The sequence below is a fragment of the Conger conger genome, chromosome 3, assembly GCF_963514075.1.
Source record: "Conger conger chromosome 3, fConCon1.1, whole genome shotgun sequence".
NCBI lineage: Eukaryota > Metazoa > Chordata > Actinopteri > Anguilliformes > Congridae > Conger > Conger conger.
The window spans coordinates 60,964,383-60,989,573 of record NC_083762.1 but is presented as its reverse complement, the minus strand read 5'-3'; the positions used below and the strand labels follow the sequence as shown (position 1 = coordinate 60,989,573).

At 41.3% G+C, this 25,191-nt stretch overlaps 1 protein-coding gene across 1 annotated transcript in view; it reads right to left on the bottom strand.

Moving 5' to 3' along the window:
* LOC133123174 (low-density lipoprotein receptor-related protein 1B-like) overlaps positions 1–25,191 on the bottom strand; it is a 484,946-nt gene that overhangs the window by 305,100 nt on the left and 154,655 nt on the right. The window contains exons 3-4 of the mRNA XM_061233491.1: positions 13,146–13,265; positions 12,368–12,496 (exon numbers count right to left, since the gene is read on the bottom strand). Of these exons, the coding sequence (XP_061089475.1) occupies positions 12,368–12,496; positions 13,146–13,265 (249 nt within the window). The remainder of the gene's footprint in view (positions 1–12,367; positions 12,497–13,145; positions 13,266–25,191) is intronic.

Sequence of the window (25,191 nt, the reverse complement as noted above, 5' to 3'; positions counted from 1 at the left end):
TTGTGTGTCGTTTTCTGGATGGGGATTTTTTTCAACATGAACCAATATTTTGAGGGATTCATACTGTAAAACTGCATTCTGGGAGTTTGTATTGGTGAAATAACGAGGGCCAATTTGTTGTGCCACCATTTTGTTTCTGAAGGTTGTAGAAGTCCCTCAGGATGCTTGCAGCTATAACGTTATTAGGAAACCAAAATAGAAAAAAGTTTGAAAAAATAATAACCGATTAACATGGAAAACATTTCACAGTGAGTATTAATGCCTTTGATGCGGTTCCATTTTTTTTATAATGACCCCATTGATTTCAGTGCAGCGTTAAGTGCAGGCACAAATGCTCATAAACAGTCAAATTAGTACAGTCATTGCTGGCTTCTAAAGTAAAAAAGTAGAATTGTTGAACTTAACTGTGCACTTTTAAAACAATTTAATCATTCTATCCTAATTTTATACAATTATATAATTCCTTCTTAAATGACCTGTTAAAGTGAGCCCAGACATCAATGTTGTTTTATGTTAGTCTGTGGAATGCCAATTCTGATTAGATTGCAGGCTCTACGTTCAACCTCCCTCTCTTTAGTTTGCAGTGAAATACTGAAAATTGCAAATGTAAAACACGTAAAAACTATACATTTCTTGGATCATAAACTGCATGACAAGTATGCAAAATCTGAGGCTGATATGCCGAATAAAGCTAAATGTAATTTGTTAATTGTCTTAGTGTCTTAAAATATACACTCAGTGAGCTCTTGGGTAGGAGGTGGGTACAGAGCGCCTTCACCTAATGTATTTGCACTGAAAAAAAAATGAAAAAAAAAAGTCCTCCGAAGAGGGGGGTGGTGGCGGCGGCATTAAAATAAAATAAATGAAAAAATAAATAAATAAATAATAATAATAATAATAATAATAATAATAATAATAAAGAAAGATATCTACAGTAGGCGTCCAAAAATCTATTCAAAACCTCACTGAAAGTGAATACAATGCTTTCATTATAAAGAATATAAATCTGGCCTGTATGATGGCTTAAGAAGAAACATTGGTATCAGTGAGCAGCATTTTTCACAGCCGCATTGGAATACCTTCGGGCTATTGTTGACTTTATCTTGTTGGATGGAAATGATGGAAAATAAATTTTTGGTGGTGAAAGAATAGTTTTTTTATGAACTCCCAGACAGATGCTATCCTCCAATATGTCACGCTAGTTGCAGATGAGACTGGGCACTGGGTGCTTGTTAACTGGACGAACTACGAAACAATGGTGGCACATATTTGATACAGTTGTTGTGTATAGTCTACTAATGAAGAACTCAGTTTAACTAAGGTTCAGCTGTTATGCCCCCTGATTGTAGAACTCTCTTCCAGCTAAAATTAGACATGCTGAAACAATGGTTTCTTTGAAATCTCAGATTGTTTGATACTGCTTTTATTTAAAGTCTGTAACTGACTGAATTGTGCCCGCCATGTGTATTTATTTTATTTTAATTGCTCAGTGCCCTGGGACACCTTGGTGTGAAGTGCACTATATAAGAATAAAATTGATTGATTGATTAAAGTTTGTTGCTTCCACTCATAGTTTGGTTGCAAGAGAACTGAGCTGAGCTGAATCTCAGGACGGAGGTGCCATAGCCATTGGGAAGCTTGTACAAGTGATTAATGAGGAGAGCCTAATCCTGCTCATGCTGCAATGTTCATCACATCACAATTTCTATTGTTGATTTTGGAGAGTGCGGACAAGCATATTCTCTCTTCCCAGAAGGACATAGCCTGGATTCAATACCGGACTACGGGGCCCTTCCATGCACTGCAACTGTGTCTTAATGGATACCAGACAGTGGGCCCCATCTATGCACAGGAATCGTGCCTTATCAAATATCTACACATGGGGCCAATCCAAAAACTAGAACAGCCCCGAAACAAGACGATTCTCTCACATTGTGTGGTTGAATGTGTGGGTTGCAAAAAAGCCACTACAACTTACTACTTCTCTTACTTTTTACAGACTAATTTTTACAGAAAGAAGCGCCTCATGAAAAGATACTGCTTGTACATACTGTAGATGTCCTTCTTTTCCCATAGGGTCTTGAAAATGTAGTAATAGGGCTTCAAAGTGGCCCAGTGAGTATAAACATTTACCCGGAAGGTCGGCTAGGCATTGCAGACACAAGCCTTGGCTATGCCATTGGCTAACTATGACTGAAAGGACGGGCACAGTGGAAACACACAGGACAAGTTATCACGTCAGGAGGGAGGTCCAGATAAGACTTCCTCACCCGCAATTGGCTCTAGCTCTGCTTCCTCACCAGTGATCGGCTCTAGCTTCCGCTGTACGTTAAAGTGTGTGAAATGAAGACTTGCGGGAAAGGCCAACGTGTACCGCTACTACTTTACGCCTACTTCAGTAGCTGCGAGTCTTTCACCAAGTGTGGGTAGGCAGCAACCCGAGAGCCGCAAAAAACAATTTTGCGTCCTGAAGAAAAAAGTGAGGGTTGCTTCAAAAAATAATATTATCTGGCTATTTGCTCAGCAGATGCATTCTTTAGCCTATAATCAACTGGTATCAAGGCAGCAGGCTAACTGCTACTCTTCTTCTGAGCCACAGTTAAAAGACCAAGGGTCAGACCAGCTTTACAGGGCTGTGAGATTTGTGTGTTTAATCTCGGACTGTTATATGCTTACCACTTCTGTCTCTTGAGTACAAATTACCCCGCAAATACTTATTTGTTTCGTTTGGCCATTTATAATCATGAACGACTAAAATCCCAAAAATGAGGAAATGAATCTGGGAGTTTACGAAATTACAAGTGTAATGGAGGAACAGGAGAAAATTGTCTTTTCACCTGCCTGAAATGTGGTTAAATATATAATTTACCATGTTATTATCACATTATTTCTGAGACATTACTGAGGTCTAGGAAAGTTATCTGTCTACCGCCATATTTTTTCACAGTCTGCAGGTGATTTACTATGGGGGACAGTGCAAGACTTCCACCACACACTTCTGGAGCCTAATTGACCGTGTGAAATTTCAGGTACAGGGTTCAACCGGGGGAGTTGTGATTTATCCTGCTCCCCAAAGAAAGTCATGAGGCACTTTACTAATACTTGCAATAAATCAACATGTCTGTTTTCAAAGCCCCTTTTAACATTATCTCCCGACATCTACTTCTTTGCCCTGTAGTTCCTCTTGCTCGGGGATACGGCCAATGTAACTCATCGATGCTGTCGTTCAGGAAAGCGTTTTTGAAAAAAAGTCCAGCCGAAACCTTTCCAGTGATCTTCCACTGTGATACAGACGCAGCTCTCGTCAGTTCCGATCCCTGAACAACCGCCGTGGAGGAAAAAAAAAAAACACCACAGGCTGGATCCTCGCGTGGTTTTCTCCAAATCATCACACAGGGCAAAATATCATCGCCCCTGTTATCACTGTCCCCAGTGACTTTAAGTGTTTACTGGTGGAGTTAAATTGCTTGCTAATATTTTCACACATTGCAGGCATACAAATTATGCCCACACACAAAACAAACATTTCCTGCATCCATTTCTATGTATATAATTCTTATTTTATATAGCCCGTGAAAGGTTTTTACACACGTATGTAACACAGCACGCAATTAGGCAAGGCCTCTACATGGTTATGAACACACAAATCACTGAACAGTGTGGGGTTACCCCAAGAATACGAGCACCTAATTTACTGCAACGCCGTACCACCATGGACTACCAGGTTCAAGCCTACAAACTCAATTGCTGAACTGTCAACCAACACTTCTTACCAGCTCCCAAATCAACTATCATCCATTTCCAAACAGTCCATGAAGCTACAGCCCACAATTTTTCTTCCACAACTCCTAGACCATCGGAGCATCAAATCCCCTTCCTTTGCATGTTCCCAGTGGAATTTCCTCTGTGCACCACGGGCTAAGCAGACTTTGATCCATGTTTCTGCCATGGTTTGCTCTGGACTATTTTAAGCACTCCTCAGCTAGGGAGATGCCAGCCTCAGGACCCCTTATCTGGCCTTCCCTCGAGACCTCCGAGTAAACCAACAAATTATTTTCCTCGCCTCGGTATGCACTCCAAACTGTTACGATGGAAGCTCAAGGTTATGGGAGTGTTTTCGTTTCATCAAATCATGTTAAGCACTTTGTTCATTTGACCTTCACTTTCAGTTGCTTAAATATACTAAATAAGCCTACTGACCCGTGCCTTAAATTCATGTGCAGTGTGATAATAAAAGAAACAGGAGAGTTACAAGGTGAATATTTCATTGCATACCCCTTAAACTTGATGATGTGTTGAGTCTGTGACTGAGTGACATCTCTGGGTTCACAATGAGATATTTTGAGACGCTCTTCCAAGCTTTTACCACCGACCTCAGTGAATGAATGTTTGCCGGGGTTTCGATTTCAGTTTCCTTTTGTAATTCAATTCAGCAATTCAAAAGCATGTTCAATGGGGTTTTAATCCGGTGACTGACTGAGCCATGTCTAGGCTGTCTTGCTACATGATAAACTTCCATCCAAGTATGGTGCCATTTCTCTCAATATTAGTGAATAACATGTCCCTGTACACCGCAGCTGTCATTCTATTGCTGCCGTCACAGGCTATATTAACAATAGAGACCACTGAATCAGCTTCAGATGCTGCCATAGAGGATCAAGCCATCAAACTCAAACTTCACCATGCTTGACAGATGGAGTAGTGCAGTATGCCAAGGGTCCAGATGAGTCCACATCTGTCCAAAAGGTTTGCATTCAAAACTCATCTTTACCTTGCAAATTCCAACCTGGCCTTTCTGTCCAAGGTACAAGGAGAGGTGTACATCAGGAAGTCTAGCCTCTGTAATTTGCCTCTCTAGGTCTTCTGCTTGTCCTGCGATACTTTCATCCCCAATGTTTTTTCCACATCTCTTACAGTCATCCTGTCATCCCTTTCTGATGTCTTCCACAGACGGCCTGACGGCTGGTGATACCAACATCCTCCATTAGTTAGTTTCTTCTTAAGGACGTTCCATGCTGTTGACTTTGGAACACAGTACATAAACTTTCTGCAATAGCTCTAATTGATTTTTTTCTTTCCTTTTTTATTTCACACGTTCTCTTTCATAGCCTTCCTGGTTTCATTGTCAGATATCTCACCCTCATCTGCAGTCTTTTTGTCTTGTATCCTGTAGCTTTGAAAGTCGACTCTTAAAAACACATTCAATTGATTTAACCCATGCTCCGACACTGACATTTCTTTCTTTCTTACTTTCCATTTCTAAATTAATCAATTACCAACAGCTGATGGTAATTGTCTCACTACTTGGACATGGTATAGGGGGACTTGACACATTGAATGGCACTGTTGTAATTATAGTTCAATTCGTAATAAATGCCAACATTGTGAATTTTGCCTCTAAGCCATTGTTTGATTTGAAACAATGACAGATTGGATTAGGACAGAGGGGAAAAAAACTACCAATTTCACACCACAGTCCTGATACTTTTGTATTTAACTTTAAGTAAGAATAAAAGCTACAGTATAAAAAGGCTATACCTAAGTGCACGGGGGAGGGGAATGTAGACAACAGACTTAAGGCACTCAATGGCAGTGCTGCACTTGATGGATGTGGACAAAGTGAGTGGTGTGCAGTGCAGGTAGCTGAAACATACAGTGCAGTTCAGTGGGTTCAGTTCAGTTGTTGATGAGTTCTATTGCATGTGAGAAGAAACCGCCTCTAGTCGTTGTTGAGCCAAAGAATGAGCAAAGCTTCCCAGATGTACTGTATTTATATGTGTTCAAGTTATCTTGCCATTAAGTCACATAATTTGTTTTCACTTTCACTTTATTATTTCTTGTAGTGTATCATTTTTGCATATACAGAATAGACTGAAATATGTACAAATATAGATATATTTTATAAAATTAATTCATATGACTTTTTTTTTTTTTTTAAATACAGTACAGTACATTACTTACTATTTGCTTTTACCAGATAGACAGGGCTGGTTATAACCTCACTAAATAAACATTGAATGGGTAACACTGTAAATTGACGGTAAGTGTACGTTAATGTCTCCCATATGGACTTAAATTAATGTCCGTGCAGAGAGAAAAAGGTGAGCTACTGTATATCATTTAAACATAAATTTCTACCTGTAATGTGAGCAGCGTGTTTGGTCAAAATACACTCTATTAAGCAGCTGTAAATTTCTATTTCAGTTTTTTTTTGTTTGCTCTCTGGGTGTGCGTGCGTGTGTGTGGGTGTGAGAGTGTGTGTGTGTGTGCGTGGGTGTGAGAGCGAGATAGAGAAAGCGAAAGCACAAAATGTTTATTTATATAACCAGCTAAAGGTGCGGTACAGAATATTATTTTAACTGTAATAAAATATTCAGACACTTAACATGTTTCTCAGATTCCACAGGCCCCCACAGAGAATCTGTGCTCAAATTTATTTGCATGAGTTCCTACAACTAATGGAAGGCCCACATTTCCCATACATCACGGCCTCCCAATCCTTTTTGCCAAATTAATATTAATGTAGGTGAACGGCGGGTTCAGTTAAGTTTATGGGTAATGATATTCAGCTTATTCCTGGTAGGAAACCAGTCACATTGATTAAAAGCACCAAAGATGCATCTCTCCTGCAAGGTGCAATGTGCTTCCAGCTATTTCCAACAACTGCTGTTCTAGCTGCTCGCAGATTCCCATGTGCCATGCGGTACAAACTTTAAATATACAGGACACGAGGATTCTTATTCGTCATTAATTTTTTCTATATTACTAAGTTTTTTTTTTATTATTTATTTTCAGAAACTAGACCGCATCCTCTTTCACTGTGACCTCTGATCACTGCACATGCAGTGCACAGTACAGTGATGTTTAATTCATGTGCTAACATTCCGCACAGCATAATTTATTAATGGAAATAAACAATATTATTAAAAAAATAATACATCAGAACAATGGACCGTACCTGCTGAGCTGCTAATGTATACTCCAAATAATATTCAGGTATTCCGTACAATCGATGATCTTATTGTCCTTTTGTCAGTATCAGAATATTTAATGAAACAACCACAAATCAAAGGTAGCTAGGTGTAACTCATTCCAAAGCCAACCTGCTGGGGCCCAGGCTGGTTATTAATGTGTGCTGTGTACTGAATTGATACTTGCGGCTCTGCAGAGGATATCATAGGTTTCATTGCATTTACATGTATGCATTTAGCAGATGCTCTTCTCCGGAGATACACAAAAGGGCAAACACAATGCTTTAGGCAATGAAGAGCCGATTCCAAGTCATTAGGGGCACAAACAATAGTATCCATTAATAAATAACTTAGATAGCAGTACATAAATAACCCGACAACATGGGGCACAGTAGGTACAAGAGGGAGACGGAGAATGTAATTCTCAAAATACAAAATGTGTTTGAGTGTATTGGTGTGTGTTTATACACTCAGCGAGGACTTTAATATGTATTTATTAGACATTTATTATGGCTTATTTGTCTGCTGCTGCTGTATCCTATCCACTTAGAGGTTTGACACATTGTTTGTTCAGAGATGCTCTGTTATAATGTGTGGTTATTTGCGTTACTGTCACTTTCCTGTCAGCTTCCTGTCTGACCCTTCTCCACTGACCTCTCTCATTAACAAGCCTATACAGTATATACAGTGAACTCCATAAGTCTTGAGAGAAAGACATACAGTAGCTTATCTTGATTTGGTTCTGTACTCCACAACTTTAGATTTGTAATCAAACAATTAACATGGTGTTAATATAAGTTAAGTTCAGATAAACTGCAAGAGTATTTTGATTTCACCATGTATAAATGACAACAGATTTTACACATAGACCTATAGTCACATTTCACGGCCATAACATATGTGACAAATGATTCATGTGTGTTTCTGATTAGTCGGTGTGTTCAAACACTACATACAGTATACAGTATATCCATCGCACATAGGTGAGGCTACTAAAGTTCTGCTTACAGAGGTATCTTTTCAGCCTGTGGTGGAAGATGTAGAGTGACTATTTGCTCACTGTTCTGATTCCAGTGGGGAGAGATCATTCCATTATGATGCCAAAATGGCGGCTTTTCCAGCGGTGGGCTTGGCCCGGTCTCACGGGAGCGACCCTTCCCCTGGACAGGATGCTTGCACTCTGCCTGTATCAACTGCACTGGAAGACATTCCTCTGGCGTAAAAAAATACCCACAAGGCTCAGCAGCGCCTCGTGAAAAGAAGCAGCGGCCAACAGCTTGTGCGGGTGTGCCCTCTCTCGAATCAGTGGGCGGTGAAGCGGCAAAGATACAGAGATACGGTGCTGAATTCGACATTTGGAGGAAAGAGAAACGCAGGGAAAAGATATTGGTTCGCTCCCCCTCCCCTAAAAAACATACAAAATAAATAAATAAAAAGTAACTGAGCTTATGCTTACATCTCAGAAAGTGACAGTGGAGGTACATTTTTGTTCTTCAGGGTCAAGGATCAAATTTCCCAAATGTACCCCGAAAGAACAGTAATGTTCTCTTTGGGTAGAAATTAGTACATTTTCCAAGCATAAAAAAGGTACAAATTCATTATATATCGCTGGCTAGGGGGTACAATTTTATGCACCTATAGGGTACCAAATGTACCCCAGCAACAAGCATTTGTACCTTTTCAGGCACTTTTTGTACCTTTACTTCTGCCAGTGTATAACCAGAGTGCAGGGGTCTGGAGACACAGGCCAGACCAGGCAGTGCTTTCCTGCAGCACCCTTGACTGGTATTTAACCTGAATTACCTCAGCAGAAATATGCAGCTGTATAAACGTATGCTGAGGGGGGGAGAAGGGGAGCTATGTAATTCACCCTGCCAACGCGTGTCTGCCAAGCAATTAAATAATGTAAAGATCAGAATGCCAAATGCCACTCTGACCGCCACGAAGTCAGCAGAAAAAAAAAAAAAAAAAAAGCGGTTTGGCTCCGGCAACGCTTCAGTGCCGTGAATGAGCCCTGAAACACCCTGATTTTCTGCGGACATGCCCCCAGGCCTTGTGTTCCAGGTAGGACAATTATGTGAGAAATATCCATAACCTGACAGCCTTGTTAAAGGGGACAGTCCTCTGCAATGTTCCTTAGAAGGAAAATTGAAACTACGACTCCCGAGTTACTAACTTGCCTCCGGAGTGTGCCCATCTCTTTCCATCGTACGACCGGCCTGCTGAGCATTGGACTCATTCCAATCGCTAATCATTCACCTTTTTTACATGTTTTTATCCATGCTTTTATCTAAAGCAACTAACAATTGATTAGACTAGGCAGGGTACAAATCTCTTTCCATCATACGACCGGCCTGCTGAGCATTGGACTCATTCTTCAACTTTTTTTTACATATTTTTATCCATGCTTTTATCTAAAGCGACTGACAGTTGATTAGACAAGACAGGGTACGAATCCTTACAAGAGCAACGCAGGGTTAAGGGTCGTGCTCAATGAGCCAACAGCTGTGAAGATGCTGTTGTGGCTGCACCAGGGATTGAACCATCAAACTTGTGGGTGGGTCCCAGTCATGAACCTTAACCCCTACTCTACCGGCTACCTCAGGCTACCTCCTTCTGTCTTTCCTTGCACCCGTCGGGGGGAGGCAAGGAAAGGAACTCAGAAAAAGAGAAAAGGTGAATTAGGCAAATGGAGCGTCCTTGCTCTTTCATAAGTCAGTTTGAAGCTACGTCGGTTACAGACATGGCAGATGCATGGCAGGAGGAGAGAGGTGGATCCACAGTCAATCATTTATACATCACACTTTCCAAAAGAGATACTTCCGCAAAGGGTGTGCTCATATTCCCTCGATAAATATTCGGGAGGCTCCTCGCTCCGGGCTCATAGCTCCTTGAAGGAACCTTTAATGGACTTGTATTTCCGTAAAGATGGCGTACCTCTATTGATTTCCGGGTCAGGCGAGGAGCAAGGAGACGGGCAAGGATAAAATAAGCGATTGGACTGAGCCCAGCGTGTCTGCACAGGCACTCGGAGCCGGCATACTGATGGGCTGGCGCGTGTGCGGGAAGATGAAGACAGTCAATAACCCCGCCTTCCTTGGGCCGCGGCCAATCGCTCGCTGGCGCAGTCGGGACACCTGGCGCGTCTCGCGCGCACCAGATCCCGGCGTCTTAGCGGAATAAGCCACCTGGCAGCCGCTTCCCCCGCTCCCGTTCTTGCTTCCGAGGCAAATCCAGTAATCCGGAACCTAAGCATGTCCTCAGTGTTTCAGGGAAAGAGGGGACATTCGCTGATCCATATAGGATATGGATAGGCTGATGAGAAAGCGCAGCATCGGACGGGCCCATCCGGATTATTTACAGATCACTGACTTCAGTGTTGTCTCCGAGGGACAGGACTGGAGTTTTGTTTCACGAGATTACATTCCAGCTGGATCCAAGTCATGAAAGAGGGCAGGCATCAGATGTTAGCCTATTCTATTGGAAAGGAAAGATACACCAGTGTTTCCATTTAAAGTTAATTTGGGGGATTTTTGACACTATATCAATTTTAGTGTATGCTTTCAATTAGCACAGACATATTTTGTATGCGATGAAAGATATTGAAAATATTGTGAAAGGACCTGCAGGCTTTGGCTGCTCGTGGAAATTCAGAAGTTTGTGGTCTAAAGTAAAAAGCCACACTTCATGCATGTGTTTTTGTTTTAGACAAAGGAGCTCGCGCAGTGACATTTTTTCTCCAGAGGCCGTACACAGATTACTTTCTGTTTTATCCTTATAAACATAATTACGGGTTTTTAGATTGTGCTGGTACTTGCTTCCTCTAGCACAGTTGTTTCAGGGTGTTTGCACAACAGAAAATAGCTCAGACCAGTGACAATATGAAACACACATACTGTGTAATATGCAGTATAAAGAAAAGAATAACGGTAATATGTTGTACATACTGTACGTGTATCAGCATACAAGCTTCATTGGAGTTAATTGAATTTTAATTTAATTTATTCACTCACAGCCAGATGCCCTGAATCCTAACACAGCAACTGCCAACTTCACTAAATACCACAAATATCCTTTAGAAACCCCAGAAAAATGAATAAATCCCTTTGTCCTTGCAACAACAAATGCCACATGTGAAATTAGCTGGTATAATAGAACAAAAAATATATATATTTATTTTTTTTGTGGGGAAATTGTAATTATGCGTCCTCTGTTTCTCGTACACCTCTGGTACAGTTCCAAAGATTTAATAGAAGTCTGGACGGAATTTCATAGCAGAATTTCGGAACTGCTCTATTGCAGCACAGCTGCTGTGAAAATAATTTAGCACATTTCATAGCCTGCATGGAAAAGGTCTGATAAACACGGAGGACGTGCATCAGGCAGATTTTCCTTTCCCACACACGCGTGATTTACTCATCTCCAAAACTGCCTTATCTCCATTACCATTTTCCCCATTCCTATCAAGAGTCCCGCCTGCATTAAAATGCTAATGGGGGAGAAAGTGTCTGAGGGGACTGTACTGATCCAATTAGCGTGCTTTATTCATAAATACAGTATCTGTAACACATGATTGCGATTGTTTATGTACTACTTTTGTTTCTCCTCAGAGCAACAAAGGGGGGCTAACAATCCACAATCGGTATGCCAAGTAACTGAATGTTCGACAATCTGGCCTATAATTGAATGATTCCACCAGTTACTCATTGGATAGTCGTGGTACAGGAAAACGGTCAACAACAAGCAGACCAATTGGACGATAATTCTTCCTTAGGTCGCAAGAACCAAAATGGCCGTCGCTGAGGGTCTTCGTCTTCTGCGTTTTTGAGGGGCACACCTTTGAGTGTGAGAACGGAAACCACCACAGAAGGGCTTTCATCAACGGGCAAGGCACGAACAGCTGCAAGCGAGGGTTGACGGTGACCCAGATTCCCCAAGCAGGTCAGCGTTGTTCTCGCATCCCTGGGGTGCCTGGCTCACGGCAACCGGTGAAAGGTTCTCGGGTCTCTGCCGGCCTTCGAGAAACGACGTTGTTTTATTGAGCTGTGGCAGTAAACGGGCAGAAACTGCCCCGCATTGCAGGAGGAGAGCGGCTCATCGAATTAATCTGACCCCAATAAACACGGGGCACTCAAAGTTGCAGATGGCAAAGTGCTCCCGAGATATTCGATCAAACCTGTTTTTTATCGGGTTCCTGAGTCACATTTAAGACCTGAGACTTATCCTCCCCAGACTCGTGGACAAGTTTCTTTGTTAATCGTTTGGACAGATCCACCAATACGGATGCTGGTGGTGAGACTGAATTCCGTCATCGGGCCACCCGATTGGCTGGAAAGTGTGCTAATGGCATTCATAGAAGGCATGCACAAGAATCGCCATACAATATATCATCTTACCGTTTTTGGCTTTGCAGGACCTTCTGTCAGACTGCATGATGTAGCCATCTGTACAACTGCACCGATAGGACCCGTAGGTGTTCATGCAGCTCTGGCTACACATCCCATACACAGTACATTCATCATAATCTACAGAGAGAGGGGGAGCAATTTGTTACAAATTAAGTGTATTCAAACATGACCTAAATACATAAAACAGACTTAATGTGGCCCTGTGGTGACAGTTCAATAACACCCTTTAAATGACCCCCATTTAACCCCGCAGTTAGATATTGAATTTAAATACAGTATACCCTGCATGCTATTTAAAGGTCTTCAACACAAATGGACCGGAAAAATGCTTGCGGTCTTAGAAAGAAAGGTTACCTTTCTAAGAAAGGTAATTCCCTATTTGGATCGACGGCACTTTTTGTGAATAAGTGCCATTTCCTGTGTCATTGCAAGCGAAGCTGAATTCTGAAATTCTTAAACACAAAATGGAGGCTCATTTGCCAACCTGAAAATTCATTTCACTTAACACATGAACACGGCAGGTAACGGCAGCCCCCCCTCGAACCGCCCCCCCACCCCCTCCCCTCAGTCTGATTAAGCGTCGGATATAAACTAATGTTGCTTCACAGACAGATGGCTATCATTTTCACGCTTCCTGCTCATTAATATAGAAATTTTGTCAAGGGTGAAGGTAATATGTTTTAGAGGGAAGGCCTGCCAATGTCAATGTCTCCGGTGTCCGCCCCCGCCCCGTAATTCGCTCTAATCCGCTGCCAGTCACGCCCACCTGTGCAGGTCCGCCCGTCGCCTTCCACCGCCAAGCCGTCTCCGCAGAAGCAGAACGTTCCGTTCCTGGTCATGACACATCCGTACTGACACCGCAGCGCATGACAGTGTGGCAGGAGCTCTGTAAATAAAGCCGGAGATATTCATACCCCAAAATATACAGTGTTATAGACAGTGAGGTCCGTAAGTATTTGGATGGAGATGCAATTTTTCGAGTGCCGTGAACCCTACACGGTTCACTCTATGCGGATGTAAATACCTTTACCTTAATGTGAGGGTATTTACGTCCATATAGACTGAGCCAGGACACTCTCAGAAATAAAGCGACAGCGGAGGTACGTTTTGGTTCTTCGAGGAACAAATTTACCTAATGTACCATGAAAGTACAGTAATGTTCTCTTTGGGAACAAATTAGTATGTTTTCCAAGCAAAAATCATAATTATATACTGCTGGCTAGGGGTACAATTTTATGCCCCAGCAACCCACATTTGTACCTTTTTAGGCAGTTTTTGTACCTTAATTTCAGAGAGTATAGGAATCACAGCTCTTCAAAATTGTCACTGTCCAAATAATTACAATATCAAAGTACACATACAGGTATGCATATGATGTCATATTTTGTCCTTGGTTGCGACTGCTGTTGTGTGCACTCAAGAGGAAAATATCCATAGGAAAACAAATAGAGAACCGGGCGGATATCTATGATCTTTTGGCTTTTCCCTGGGACAATCCATAGCATGTGATATTACTTCTGCTGTGGGAATTAGATTATATATCAAAAATAACAAAGGCACAAGCTTTATAACGATAACACAGATAAGCCTGCATAGGATGGGCAGTAAACACAGACAGGGGAGCTGGGAGATGAAGGTTTTCCAGATGTAAGGTTGAGGTTATCTCTGCTAAGCTATAATAGCTAATACCCCAGCAGGTTCCCACTGGATTCCTGAGCATTTTCTGAACCAAAATGTGTTACTGTACTTCAGTACTGAATTTGTGTGTACTGTATATACTGTGTATTCTTGAACCTGGAGCAATTTTCCTCTTGCATTATTTCCTCTTGTTATATTACTCAAAGCATAATTCAGCAGTCCAAATTCAAATCAAACAGACCTGGGTCAAATAATTATTTGTCTGTGCTCAATTTATCTTGCCTGGTGTGACTGATCCAACCAACAGAACCAGACTTTGCACTTTCTGCGAGTATTTTGAGCCTATATCATTGGTTCCAATACACCAGACAACCTCAGTAAAGCATAGAAAAGTATTTGAACCCACAAAATATTCAGGATTTGACCCAGGTTTGAATTGAAATTTAAGTTTGAGTTTAAATTTAAAATCTGGCGAGTTAGAGACACAATTCAAAACATTAAAACCTGTCCAAGATAGCCCAGAGGCCTTATGAAGAAATAACCTATAAACCCAAAACGCTGAATCGAAGCAGAAAGTGCATTGTGGGTTATTTATCAGAATGGCGGCGGCATGTTCCGTAATGACGCGCATCCTTCATAACACGTCCCTACAGATCCCTCAACGGCACCAGTGCATTCCAATCGATTCTGAATTCTGCTGAAGAATTGCCACCATTTACTGAAGCTTACACGAGAAGCGCCTCGATCAATTTCGCCGAGTTCGCTTTTAACAGCGAATTTCACATTAAACTGTGTTTTTCTACCTGGCAAGGCAACCTTGGAGGACATTTTCACATTTATTTGAAACAGTAATACAGCGTTTGAGTAAACTCAGCTTGTGGCTACACACCGTACGCTTTTTTTCGCGTTGACGTCGTCTCTGCCTTGGATAGCGAACAAGATGGACGCCGCATAATCACGGTGAGTAAGCGAAGCCTTCACTGCCTTCCGGTGGCTGCCTGCATTCAATTCCGATCTCTCACACCTGATTGCCGACCTGCAATCAACACCGCCCTTGCCTGTCTTCGGAGTGCTATCGCTCCATACGCTCTAACCAGACCTCTCAGTTCACCAGCACCGTGCCAGGTCGCCGTCTTATCCCTCCCAGCTTCCCGGCAGCCATTCCTCACAGCCCCTGATCTTCCCCGATGTCAGAAACGACCTTCCCCTGTCATTCTGGACAGTTTCACTGGCTGTCTTCCACGAAAAACCCAAAACTCACCTTTTCAAAAGTACTTTTCATTCAATGTTTCTATTTCACTCGACGGGAAAAGACAAATAAATAAACGCTAACCGCCATCTCACTTTTTTGCACAGACAGTCAGAAAAGCAACTTGACGGCAGCACTTACAATATGATTATAACTGTTGCGATCTGTTGCTCTAATGGTGTTTGCCTGTCATGTGAAATGCACTTTTCTTCATCATTTTGGCTGAAAGTGTCTTCTGAATGACCAAATTGTAAAAAACCAAAACATCTGTTGTACCCAAACATAGTCATAATGGTAAGTTAACCAATTAATTTGGATACACATAGAATATAGCTAGAGCTAAATGTGGTTTAAAATGGCCCCCCATCTGGAATACTGCCTCTCTCTCTCCTCCCTCTAGCTGCCATCTAGCCCCTGAACACTAATCACTCATCCAGAACACTGCAGTCTGCTTGGTCTACAGCCGCCTATAACTACCTGTCACTACTGACTGGTTGGCTGGCTACCTGTCACTGGTTGCCTCAAATGTAAAACCTTGGAGCTTGACTACCAGGCTACCCAGGGGGTTGTGTACATTCAGATGATTATCAGTCCATATACACCAGCCAGACCCCTCCATTTATTAATCTCAGGACCACTGGTTCTGGCCTCTCATTGGTGGACTGGGCTCCCCAGGGAAGTCAGAACAGCAGAGAGAGGTAGCCATCTTCTGACTCACTCCCCTTTTCTAAAATGTACCACAGCTCCTCCACCCTGGCTCCCCTCGCTAACACCTTTAGCACTTAGCACCTGATTAATTGCAACTTATTTATGCATTCTGTGACCTTTGGTATGCACTTAATGCACACCGCTTTGGATAAAAGTGTGTGCTAAATAAATGCCATGTAAATTGTCTTCTCCCATTGGTAAATATTGAATGAGTAAAACTGCATCACTTTGTCCTATTTACCAACAAATAATCTATATAATCTAAATAGAAGACAAAAATATGATTCTGCCGTTCAATAGTGTAGTCGACAAGTTGTCTGCATCTCTTGCACTTTCTGTCTCTGTTGGGACTATATTCCCTCCTCTAGGGAGTTACTTAGATGCCTGATCCTTGCACTTTAAGTGTTTCCAGAATGCCAGTAGAGTGCAGAAAATAAAGCAAGGAACAGCAGATGAACTGGACGTGCGCCCAATAGGAAGGATACAGAAATACAAGCAGACCAACAACACATGCATTACCCTTGGAGTAAGTGCCTTTTACAGACTGAGCCAATTGGAAAAAAAGAAGTGTTAGGCGCTGTTCTTAATTCAGTTATAACCCTGACTATACAGTCACTGTACACTGATGGTGCACTGCAGAAATACAGATATTATTCTCCCGGCGCCCGAGACTCCCTTTGGACTGCACCCTTAAAAATGCCAGTCACAGAAAGGCACTTCACTTGTGTTCCCCTTTCCTGACATGAGGCTCTGGAGACTTTGTTAAAAGCAGCAACGAGGCATTGTGGTTCTGCAGACTGCATGATGTGTTCTGGGTTTCTTTTTTTTTAAGCACACTGACAAAGTGAAAACTATCATCTAAAATCAGGCTGGAACTGGTGCAGTCAGAACGCTCTAAACGGGTTTGGGCACTTTTACACACATTTACTAAATACATGCACAAAAAGACAGCACCTTAGATTTATAATTATGTAAATGTATGACCGCTGGCCTGAAACTCGCAAACTGTGAAGTATTAGTGTGGCATTTGGCAACTGAGTGAAAAAAATACAAGTTAATTAACAGTAACTATAAAGTAATCTAGGATTGATTTTTAACATAGTAGGACATGGTGTTGGAAACCAAGGAGTTGAATTTTAAATGCAGTACTCTCATTAGCAAATCCTGTTGCATAAACCACTAGTTTGACCGGTGTGATACAATACAGCACAGTTTTGTTTTAATTTAATGTGTTATTCAGATTAGTTATTTTTTATAAAGTGGCTCTAGAAAGTAAACACAATGGCACCGGTCTAGCATTGTTTATAGAGAGTATTGCAACAAACCAAAGTCGTATATTTGCAGTTGAAAAGATACAAATAAAAGGTATAAATTAATAGCCTCCCCCCTCCTCCTCCTCCTCCTCCACCCCCCACTCCACTTTAACAATAGTCAGACACTCAGCAACAGCTGAGACTAATTAATCCTCTGTGCCTCTGTGAGCAAAGTAAAAGTTCAGCACATTGTGCCATTAGTGCTCCATTAGCCATTAGCGCTACAGCTTTATTTCAAATTGGGGACCATTGTGGCAGATGGAGAGCCGGTTACTGACTGTGAGGTATTAGATCGGCACCACACTCAACCACTGCAAGCAGAGGCACAGACTGGATGTATCGTGCGCTTCTATAATTCATAGACACATTAATAATAACAATGCTCTGAATCCTTTTCTGATGGACCGCACGGTAGAGTACCGCACTAACAAGCTTACTGAAAGCACTCTTTGTCCAAACATTCTTCGGTATTCAGCGAAGTTATTGCAATGTAATAAAATGGACGCGGAACGCATACTTGTAAAAGCTTTTTGATCCGAGGACAAGAACTGACCAATAACTGCCAACGCTGGCGTTCCCACAGGCGAGAAATAAAACAAACTTCCATTTGTGTTTTAGGCATTTAGCAGAAGCCGTTATACAGATTGACTGGCTGAACAAATCTTACATTCTCTTCATAAAACCCATTAATACATCTGGAGAATTCAGTCAAGGGTAAATAACCGGCACAAGGGTACAACAGTAATGTTTGGCATGGGAATCAACCTGGCAGGAACAAGTCCAGTTCCCTAACCCTTAGGCTACAGTATCCCCCTGACCAGCAGGAATAAGCGGCAAGATCTCTGTCTGAGGGAAGATGAGGTTGGAGGGTGACTGTAGAATCTAAAGTAATCCAGCAAACAATGTAGAACATCTCTTAACATACACCTGCATAGTTCAATGCATAATGCTTGACAGCGACACAATTTTTGTTGTTTTGGCTCCGTACCCCAGCACATATACTGTATAAATGAAACCATGAATATGAGGTTAAAGCACAGACTGTCAGATACAATTTGAGGGTATCATACCGGGTGATATAAGAAACGCACGAAGCCATGGGGCTAATTGCAGCGGTTTTGGGTCTCATCATGGAATAATATCTTACAGTATGGCCTATATTTAATGTGAAGTGTACTTCAGGAAAACAAACAACTAGAACCTTCCACTGCTGTTGCATCTAGTTTGTCTTGAATCTGATTCATCACTCTTAGTCTTATTTCTCAGACAGAACAAATCTAAATTTAGTTAAGTGCAGAAAAATTGATTATAGTGCAGCAAATCCCCTGCAATACACTTCATACTCTACCGTTACACTGTCAGTAACGATTTGCAGTCTCACACGGTTTAAGTGAACCCTGAAAAGCTCAGAGCTGATTAACAGCTACTGAAAAGAAAATGCTGAAATCGTCCTCCCATACCCAGCAATGTTATGTTATGTGCCAAGGCCTAATACGGCATATATAATCATATTCTTTCCATACAAGGAGGAGGCTGTTACACTGTGAATGAAATATTCTGTGTTTTTACCCATCTTTTTCCCTTTAGCAGTAGGTAAATGTAATTCTCCTTTGACACAGCGAACGAGCTCTGAACTAATGTTCTGCATTCAATATATTTCAGCATTCTGTGCCGTACTGTGGCATTTAAAATTTTTGTCACTGACTCTTTTTTCTTAAATCTTTTTTATTTTTCTGGGACATATTTTTATGCCTTTACATAAACTAATTTGTTTCCGTTCGCATATTTTGGCAGAGATTAGAGCACTAGCAGACTATTAGCTCATGGAATGTTCTGAGCCTGGGCCGGAATCCCACCTTCTACCTCTCTGAATTATTTGCTAAGGATTATTTCAGGTTAGATGAGACCATCTGCCTTGGAAACAAAATGGCCGAATTGGTCATCTTTGCCATCTCAGGCACCTGTTGACTGCTCAGTGATCAATGTTGCGCATTCAGCCCTGGGTCAGGGCATCAAAGATCTCAGGATATGAAATCTTTCAGGCACAAGATTTGACATTGTGGTTGCAGTTGGAGTGCACAACGTCCATATTGAGCTATTGTCTATTTTAATCAATATAAAAATCTCTCAAGTGTTTAGACAGTTTTACAACAAATATTTGTGGTTTTGTTAGGTCTGAGAGTAGGAAAGCAGGAAAACACACTCAATGGGAGCGGACAGAGTTCATTTACAAGACGACCATAGCAAATGGTTGAGTAAAGAAGTAATCTTTTTATATATATATATATATATATATATATATATATATATATAAAACTTTCCATTGTCACTGCCCACAAGGACTCAAATTTTCAGCCAACTATGGTCTGTCTGTGTACTATGTGTATTTCCATTAACCGAAGAACATCCAAGGCCATTGCTCTGAAAATGTGAATTACTTTTCCGTGGTGTCCTAGATACTTTCTTTGCAACTTCCAGTCACTTTTAAAAGCAGGATCACACAAACTAAAATAATAATCAAAATATTTCCAAAAAAGATTCTTTCAGCAACCTTGGAAAATGAAAATGGTAAATGCTGTTCTCTTCCTGTCAGACAGAAATATATGATAAGACAAGACCAGTTTCCTTGATTTTGACCTCTATTTTTCCTACAATGAATCATGTTTTGTGCACGACTTTGGGCAGCTTGATTGAAATGCTTTAAGGAGAAAATGGCATTCTCTAAAATGCATTGCATTTCGGAAGAAAGCCATGGAGACTGTTAATGATTTTGTATTGTCATGACTGCACTCTAAACTTGAAGGCCTGTATAAAGTCCATGGTTAGAAGAATTGAAATGATAGGTCCTAGCTTGTCTGTGATGCTGAGAAAAAATAAATACATTTTGGCAATTCATATATTTATTTGTCTCAGGCTGACAGAATGGTGTCAATAATGAATTCACACAGGAGTCAGAGAATGTTATTGTTTGATTTGTATTGTCATTGCATGTACCCCCCTACCTCCCCGGTCTCAAGAACACTGTATTACAGTTCAGTTCCATTAACTGCAGTACACAATGTTGGAACTTGTGTTTATCAAATTTAAAATAAAAGTGCATCGGATAATGGATAATATTTAGCTGAGGGCAGTGCTTCAAAACAATATCTGTACATGTACTGTATGTCAACTTTGATCTACTTAATTTCCCTTTCATTATATCTACAAGTCGAAAACACACTACTTGTAATTGAATGGTGCAAAGGCACTGTATAATGCATTTTTCAATGCCGTTAAGAAGGAATAAAATGGTAATGCTTTCTTTAGCAAGATAATTGAGTGAAGTGGAAAAAAAACAAGATGCAAGCAAAAACCTCGGGGAACCATTTGTTTGGGAAATCAACTTATTGTAACCTCAGCCGCACATTCACTCAGGCAGTAAGGGAGCCGGAATAATCATTAAGGACTGGATTTTTATTAGGCTTTCAGCTCAAAGGGATATGAAAAACATTTAAGGCCTATTAATATATGCTTGGATGGAGAACGTTTGATGATTTTATACCCTTTAACTACTTTCACCAAGGCTAAAACATTCTCGAATATCCAGATTCAGGTCCCTGCAAATCATGTAACGATAAGGTGAAACGTACAATGCTTACGGTTTAAGAAAGTTTCAAGAAATGCAGCTGTCTTTTGCATTCGGTGGAGCTGTTTATTTCTACTCTTCACTTCGAAGAGGAGTCTGAGTGGAAACTCAGGCCTCTTACTGTATATTAATAGGCACTTCTCATCATCTCTGTCCACTCTCACCGAGATCATTTATCCAGTAACTCCTCATCACGGATGAATAAAAAGAGATTTAAGGTTTGAAATGGATAAGGGTAAATGGCGTGGCACAGCCAAGCCTACAGTATAACAGGAGGCCTTCAGAGCTTTGTGTCACCCTCTCTTTACCTGGGAGTCAGGTGCAAAGACAGTCTTGGCCAATCAGTAGCACTGAATGTTCAGTTAATTACCTTGGAGAAAATAAACCAGGGCTGGATTTGGACTCGAGGGTCATATTTGATGATCCCTGGTGCACGGTATAGTTGTCACCTGCTAATGATACATCCATTTCTGCAATTAAGGATGGAAAATTGAGACAAAAATCCAGGCCGAGCACAGTTAGCTTGACTAGTTCATGCATGGACAGTGAGCACAGTGAGGTACAGGAAAGTGAGGGCTCACAGCAGGTTACCGCAAGAACGCTCCCTGATGATGATTTCGTCGTGAGCTGACTGGTAACACGTACGTCGAAGAAATATTTGGACGACAGAGGCTGGGGTTCAAATCCCACCGCGGACTCAGGCAAAAATATCTCTCTTGTTACACAAATAAATACATTCATATTTTTATTTGTTTCATGCTGACAGAATGGTGTCAATAATGTATATGCACAGGAGTCAGAGAATGTTGTTGTTTGATTTGTATTGTCATTGCATGTACCCTCCTACCTCCCCGGTCTCAAGAACACTGTATTACAGTTCAGTTCCAGTAACTGCAGTACACAATGTTGGAACTTGGGTTTATCAAATTTAAAATAAAAGCGCATCGGATAATTGATCATATTTAGCTGAGGGCAGTGCTTCAAAACAATATCTGTACATGTACTGTATGTCAAGGTGCAGGAAAGAGAAGGCTCACAGCAGGTTACCGCAAGAACGTTCCCTGATGATGATTTCGTCTTGAGCTGACTAGTAACGCATTTGTCTAACATATATTTGGACGACAGAGGCTGGGGTTCAAATCCCACCGCGGACTCAGGCAAAAATATCTCTCTTGTTACACAGTCACATTTTTAACAGACATTTACACAGACCTACTGCATTTTTGTATTCCTGAGAGTAACACTAATGTCCTCCACTGCTATATGTTGTGGCTGCAAAGTGATCATCATGTAAGGTGTAATGTTCACAAGAGGGCTATCCATTGTACCAGATTTACCAGCGCTTTCAAAAATGACCAGCAGTGGTCCTGCACTCTCTGAAAAACGGTTCCAAAAGGAACCCTTTCATTCCATGGAAGAACCCCATCTAGTTCAAGGGTTCTTTGTCAGGCATAATGGTTATTTGTCTGGGAGCGTTCACGCTTCGGAACTACAGTATGATGGAGGGTTTCATAAAGAAATAAAAAATAGTTCCTCTATAGAGACAAGCCAAAGAACCCTTTTCTTCTGGGAGTGTAGTGGGACGAAACCTGTGACAGGTTGACCTTTCGATCGAACGAAGTGATCATGGAACGTGATTGGCATTGCTTCATTAAATTATTGATTTATTTATAAACCTTTATTTACACAGGGACTGAGCGCACACATCTTTTGCAGCAATGTCATGTTAACACCCAACCAAATACCCTAAACTGCAAGTATTTGGACTATGGGAGGAAACCGGAGTACCTGGAGGACACCTATGTGCAAGCTCCACACAGAAAGGCCCCGGCTGGGATTTGAACCCAGGACCTTCTTGCTGTGAAGTGACAGTGCTATCCACTCCACCACCACACCGCAATGTCTGGCCATGAACACATAACACACAAACTACACAAGTCACCCAGGATAATAAATAGCCCTAAAGAGTGTTCATCTAACATGATGCGATACACGAGTCCAGATATTTTTGTCTGTGATTAGCACACATGACAGGTGATGATGTGATGCATTGGCATGTTGAGCCTTTCATCTCCCGCTACTCTATAATCGACTACAGCTGTAGAAAAAGCCCATTAAGCCAATTCCTTCAGCGCCAGAAGCTCATCAGATGTGGGGTATGAAATTTAGCAGACGCTTTCATCCAAAGAGACTGCATGTTGATTAGGCTAAGCAGGGGATGATCCCCCTGGAGCAATGTAGGGTTAAGAGCCATGGACAGGGGCCCAATAGCTGTGCGGATCTTATTGTGGCTACACCAGGGCTTGAACCACCAACCTTCCAGGTCCCAGTCATCGGATTACTCCCGTCCATCTTCCGGGGTAGGGTCTCACCTTCTCCACCCCTCCATTATCACACCTCTCTGCAGTCCTACAGACTCTGTCAGATTGGCCGTTAGCATTGTAAACTGATCTGAAATCAGTGGCCAGGCTCATTAGACTGCGACTCTTTCATGCACTTCAAAAGGAGCGCGAACGCTTCATTTTTAAAAACGGGCTGTCTGTCTTTCATATGCCTCGGCTACCCAAGTGTGCGGAAATAAGAGTTGCTGAACCTCTGTTATTTCCGAGTACGCTCATTTGCTGTGAGAGCTTCATTCATGTGTTTTTTCCTTTCTTCCCCTCACAAAACAAATGATGACTTTGCAATGAAAAGAAAGAAAGAGCCGCAGTCTCAACTTGACAGAGAAAATAGGAGATGCTTTCACTGAGCTGTACTTCTTAACAGATACAGACAAAACTTACTTTCACTTATTTTCAGATATGTCACTCCTGGACAGCAATTAAAGTCCACTTATGACTGGATTAAAAAACTAGTCCTTTTACTGTTTTTTTATTTTTTTTTAGCTTCTTTGTCAGAGGCCAAACATTATACAGAATGCAATGGCAACCAATATTTTTGGTTGTATAATTATGAAAATATGTACTTATTCTATACCGTATGTATAGAACATACAGTATAAGGCACTCAGTGAATCGCCATTGAAGTTCTTTCTATTTCAGTTAAAGACATTTTTTATCCTCATTTAGAAAGCTGTAATTTTACAGTATAGGTAGGTTTTAATAATATAAGATCGTGGCAGCTCACCTGGGGACAGGAAAACTTACAGTTCCAAAGAAAGCTTTTTTATCCATTGTACACTGCCACCCCAGGCTTTCATAATGGCCAACAGTGTGTAAACCATGCACTGTACTTAATACACATTAAAAAGAACCCTCTGAGATAATGTGCTAAAATATACATTCAGTGAGCACTTTATTAGGTATTTATTACACATATTTTTTACACTTTTACACATTAAGTCTTCTACTGCTGTAGCCTATCCACTAAGAAGGTTGAAGCATTGTGTGTTCAGAGATGCTCTTCTGCATACCACTGTTGTACTGTGTGGTTATTTGCATTAATGGCACCTTCATGTCAGCTTTGACAAGGCGTTTCTGCCCGCAGAACTGCTGCTCACTCAATGTTTTTATTTTTTTGCTTTTTTTGCACCATCCTCTACAAACTCTAGAGACTATTGTGCATGGAAATCCGAGGAGATCAGCGGTTTCTGAGATACTCAAACCACCCTGTCTGGCACAAACAATCATTCCAAGACACTTAGATCACATTTCCCCATTCTTTTTTTTAAGATATATTTTAGGCCTTTTTCAGCTTTATTGGACAGTATATAGAGACAGGAAGAATGGGGCGAGAGAGAGGGAAAGACATGCGACAAATTGTCAGACGGTCGGATTCGAACCGTTGACGTCGCAGCTCACAATGAGCATGCGGTCAGTGCTCTGCAGGCTGCGCCACCGAGACACCCCACATTTCCCCATTCTGATGGTTGATTTGAACATTAACTCCTGACCCGTATCTGCATGTTTGTATGCATTGCACTGTTGCCCCACAATTGGCTGATTAGATAATCGCATGAATAAGTAAGTGTAGAGGTGTTCTTAATAAAGTGCTTGGTGAATGTATATTCCTATTCCTACACATTTCAGTGTTGTGTTTCCATGGGGAATTCAAGCACCACAGTTTTGACAAAATTGCATTAAAAAATTGTCAAGAAACCCCAAAAACTATTTATTTATTTACTTATTTATTGAGAAAAACAGGCTTTGGAGGGGAGTGGAAGCTGTCATGTGCCATACTATTGGGTTGAAAGCAGTAAGACAAGATTTATAGATTCATCTGTGCTTCATTTTTCATCATATGTCCATCCTGTTAACTCAGTGATACATTAAGACGGAGA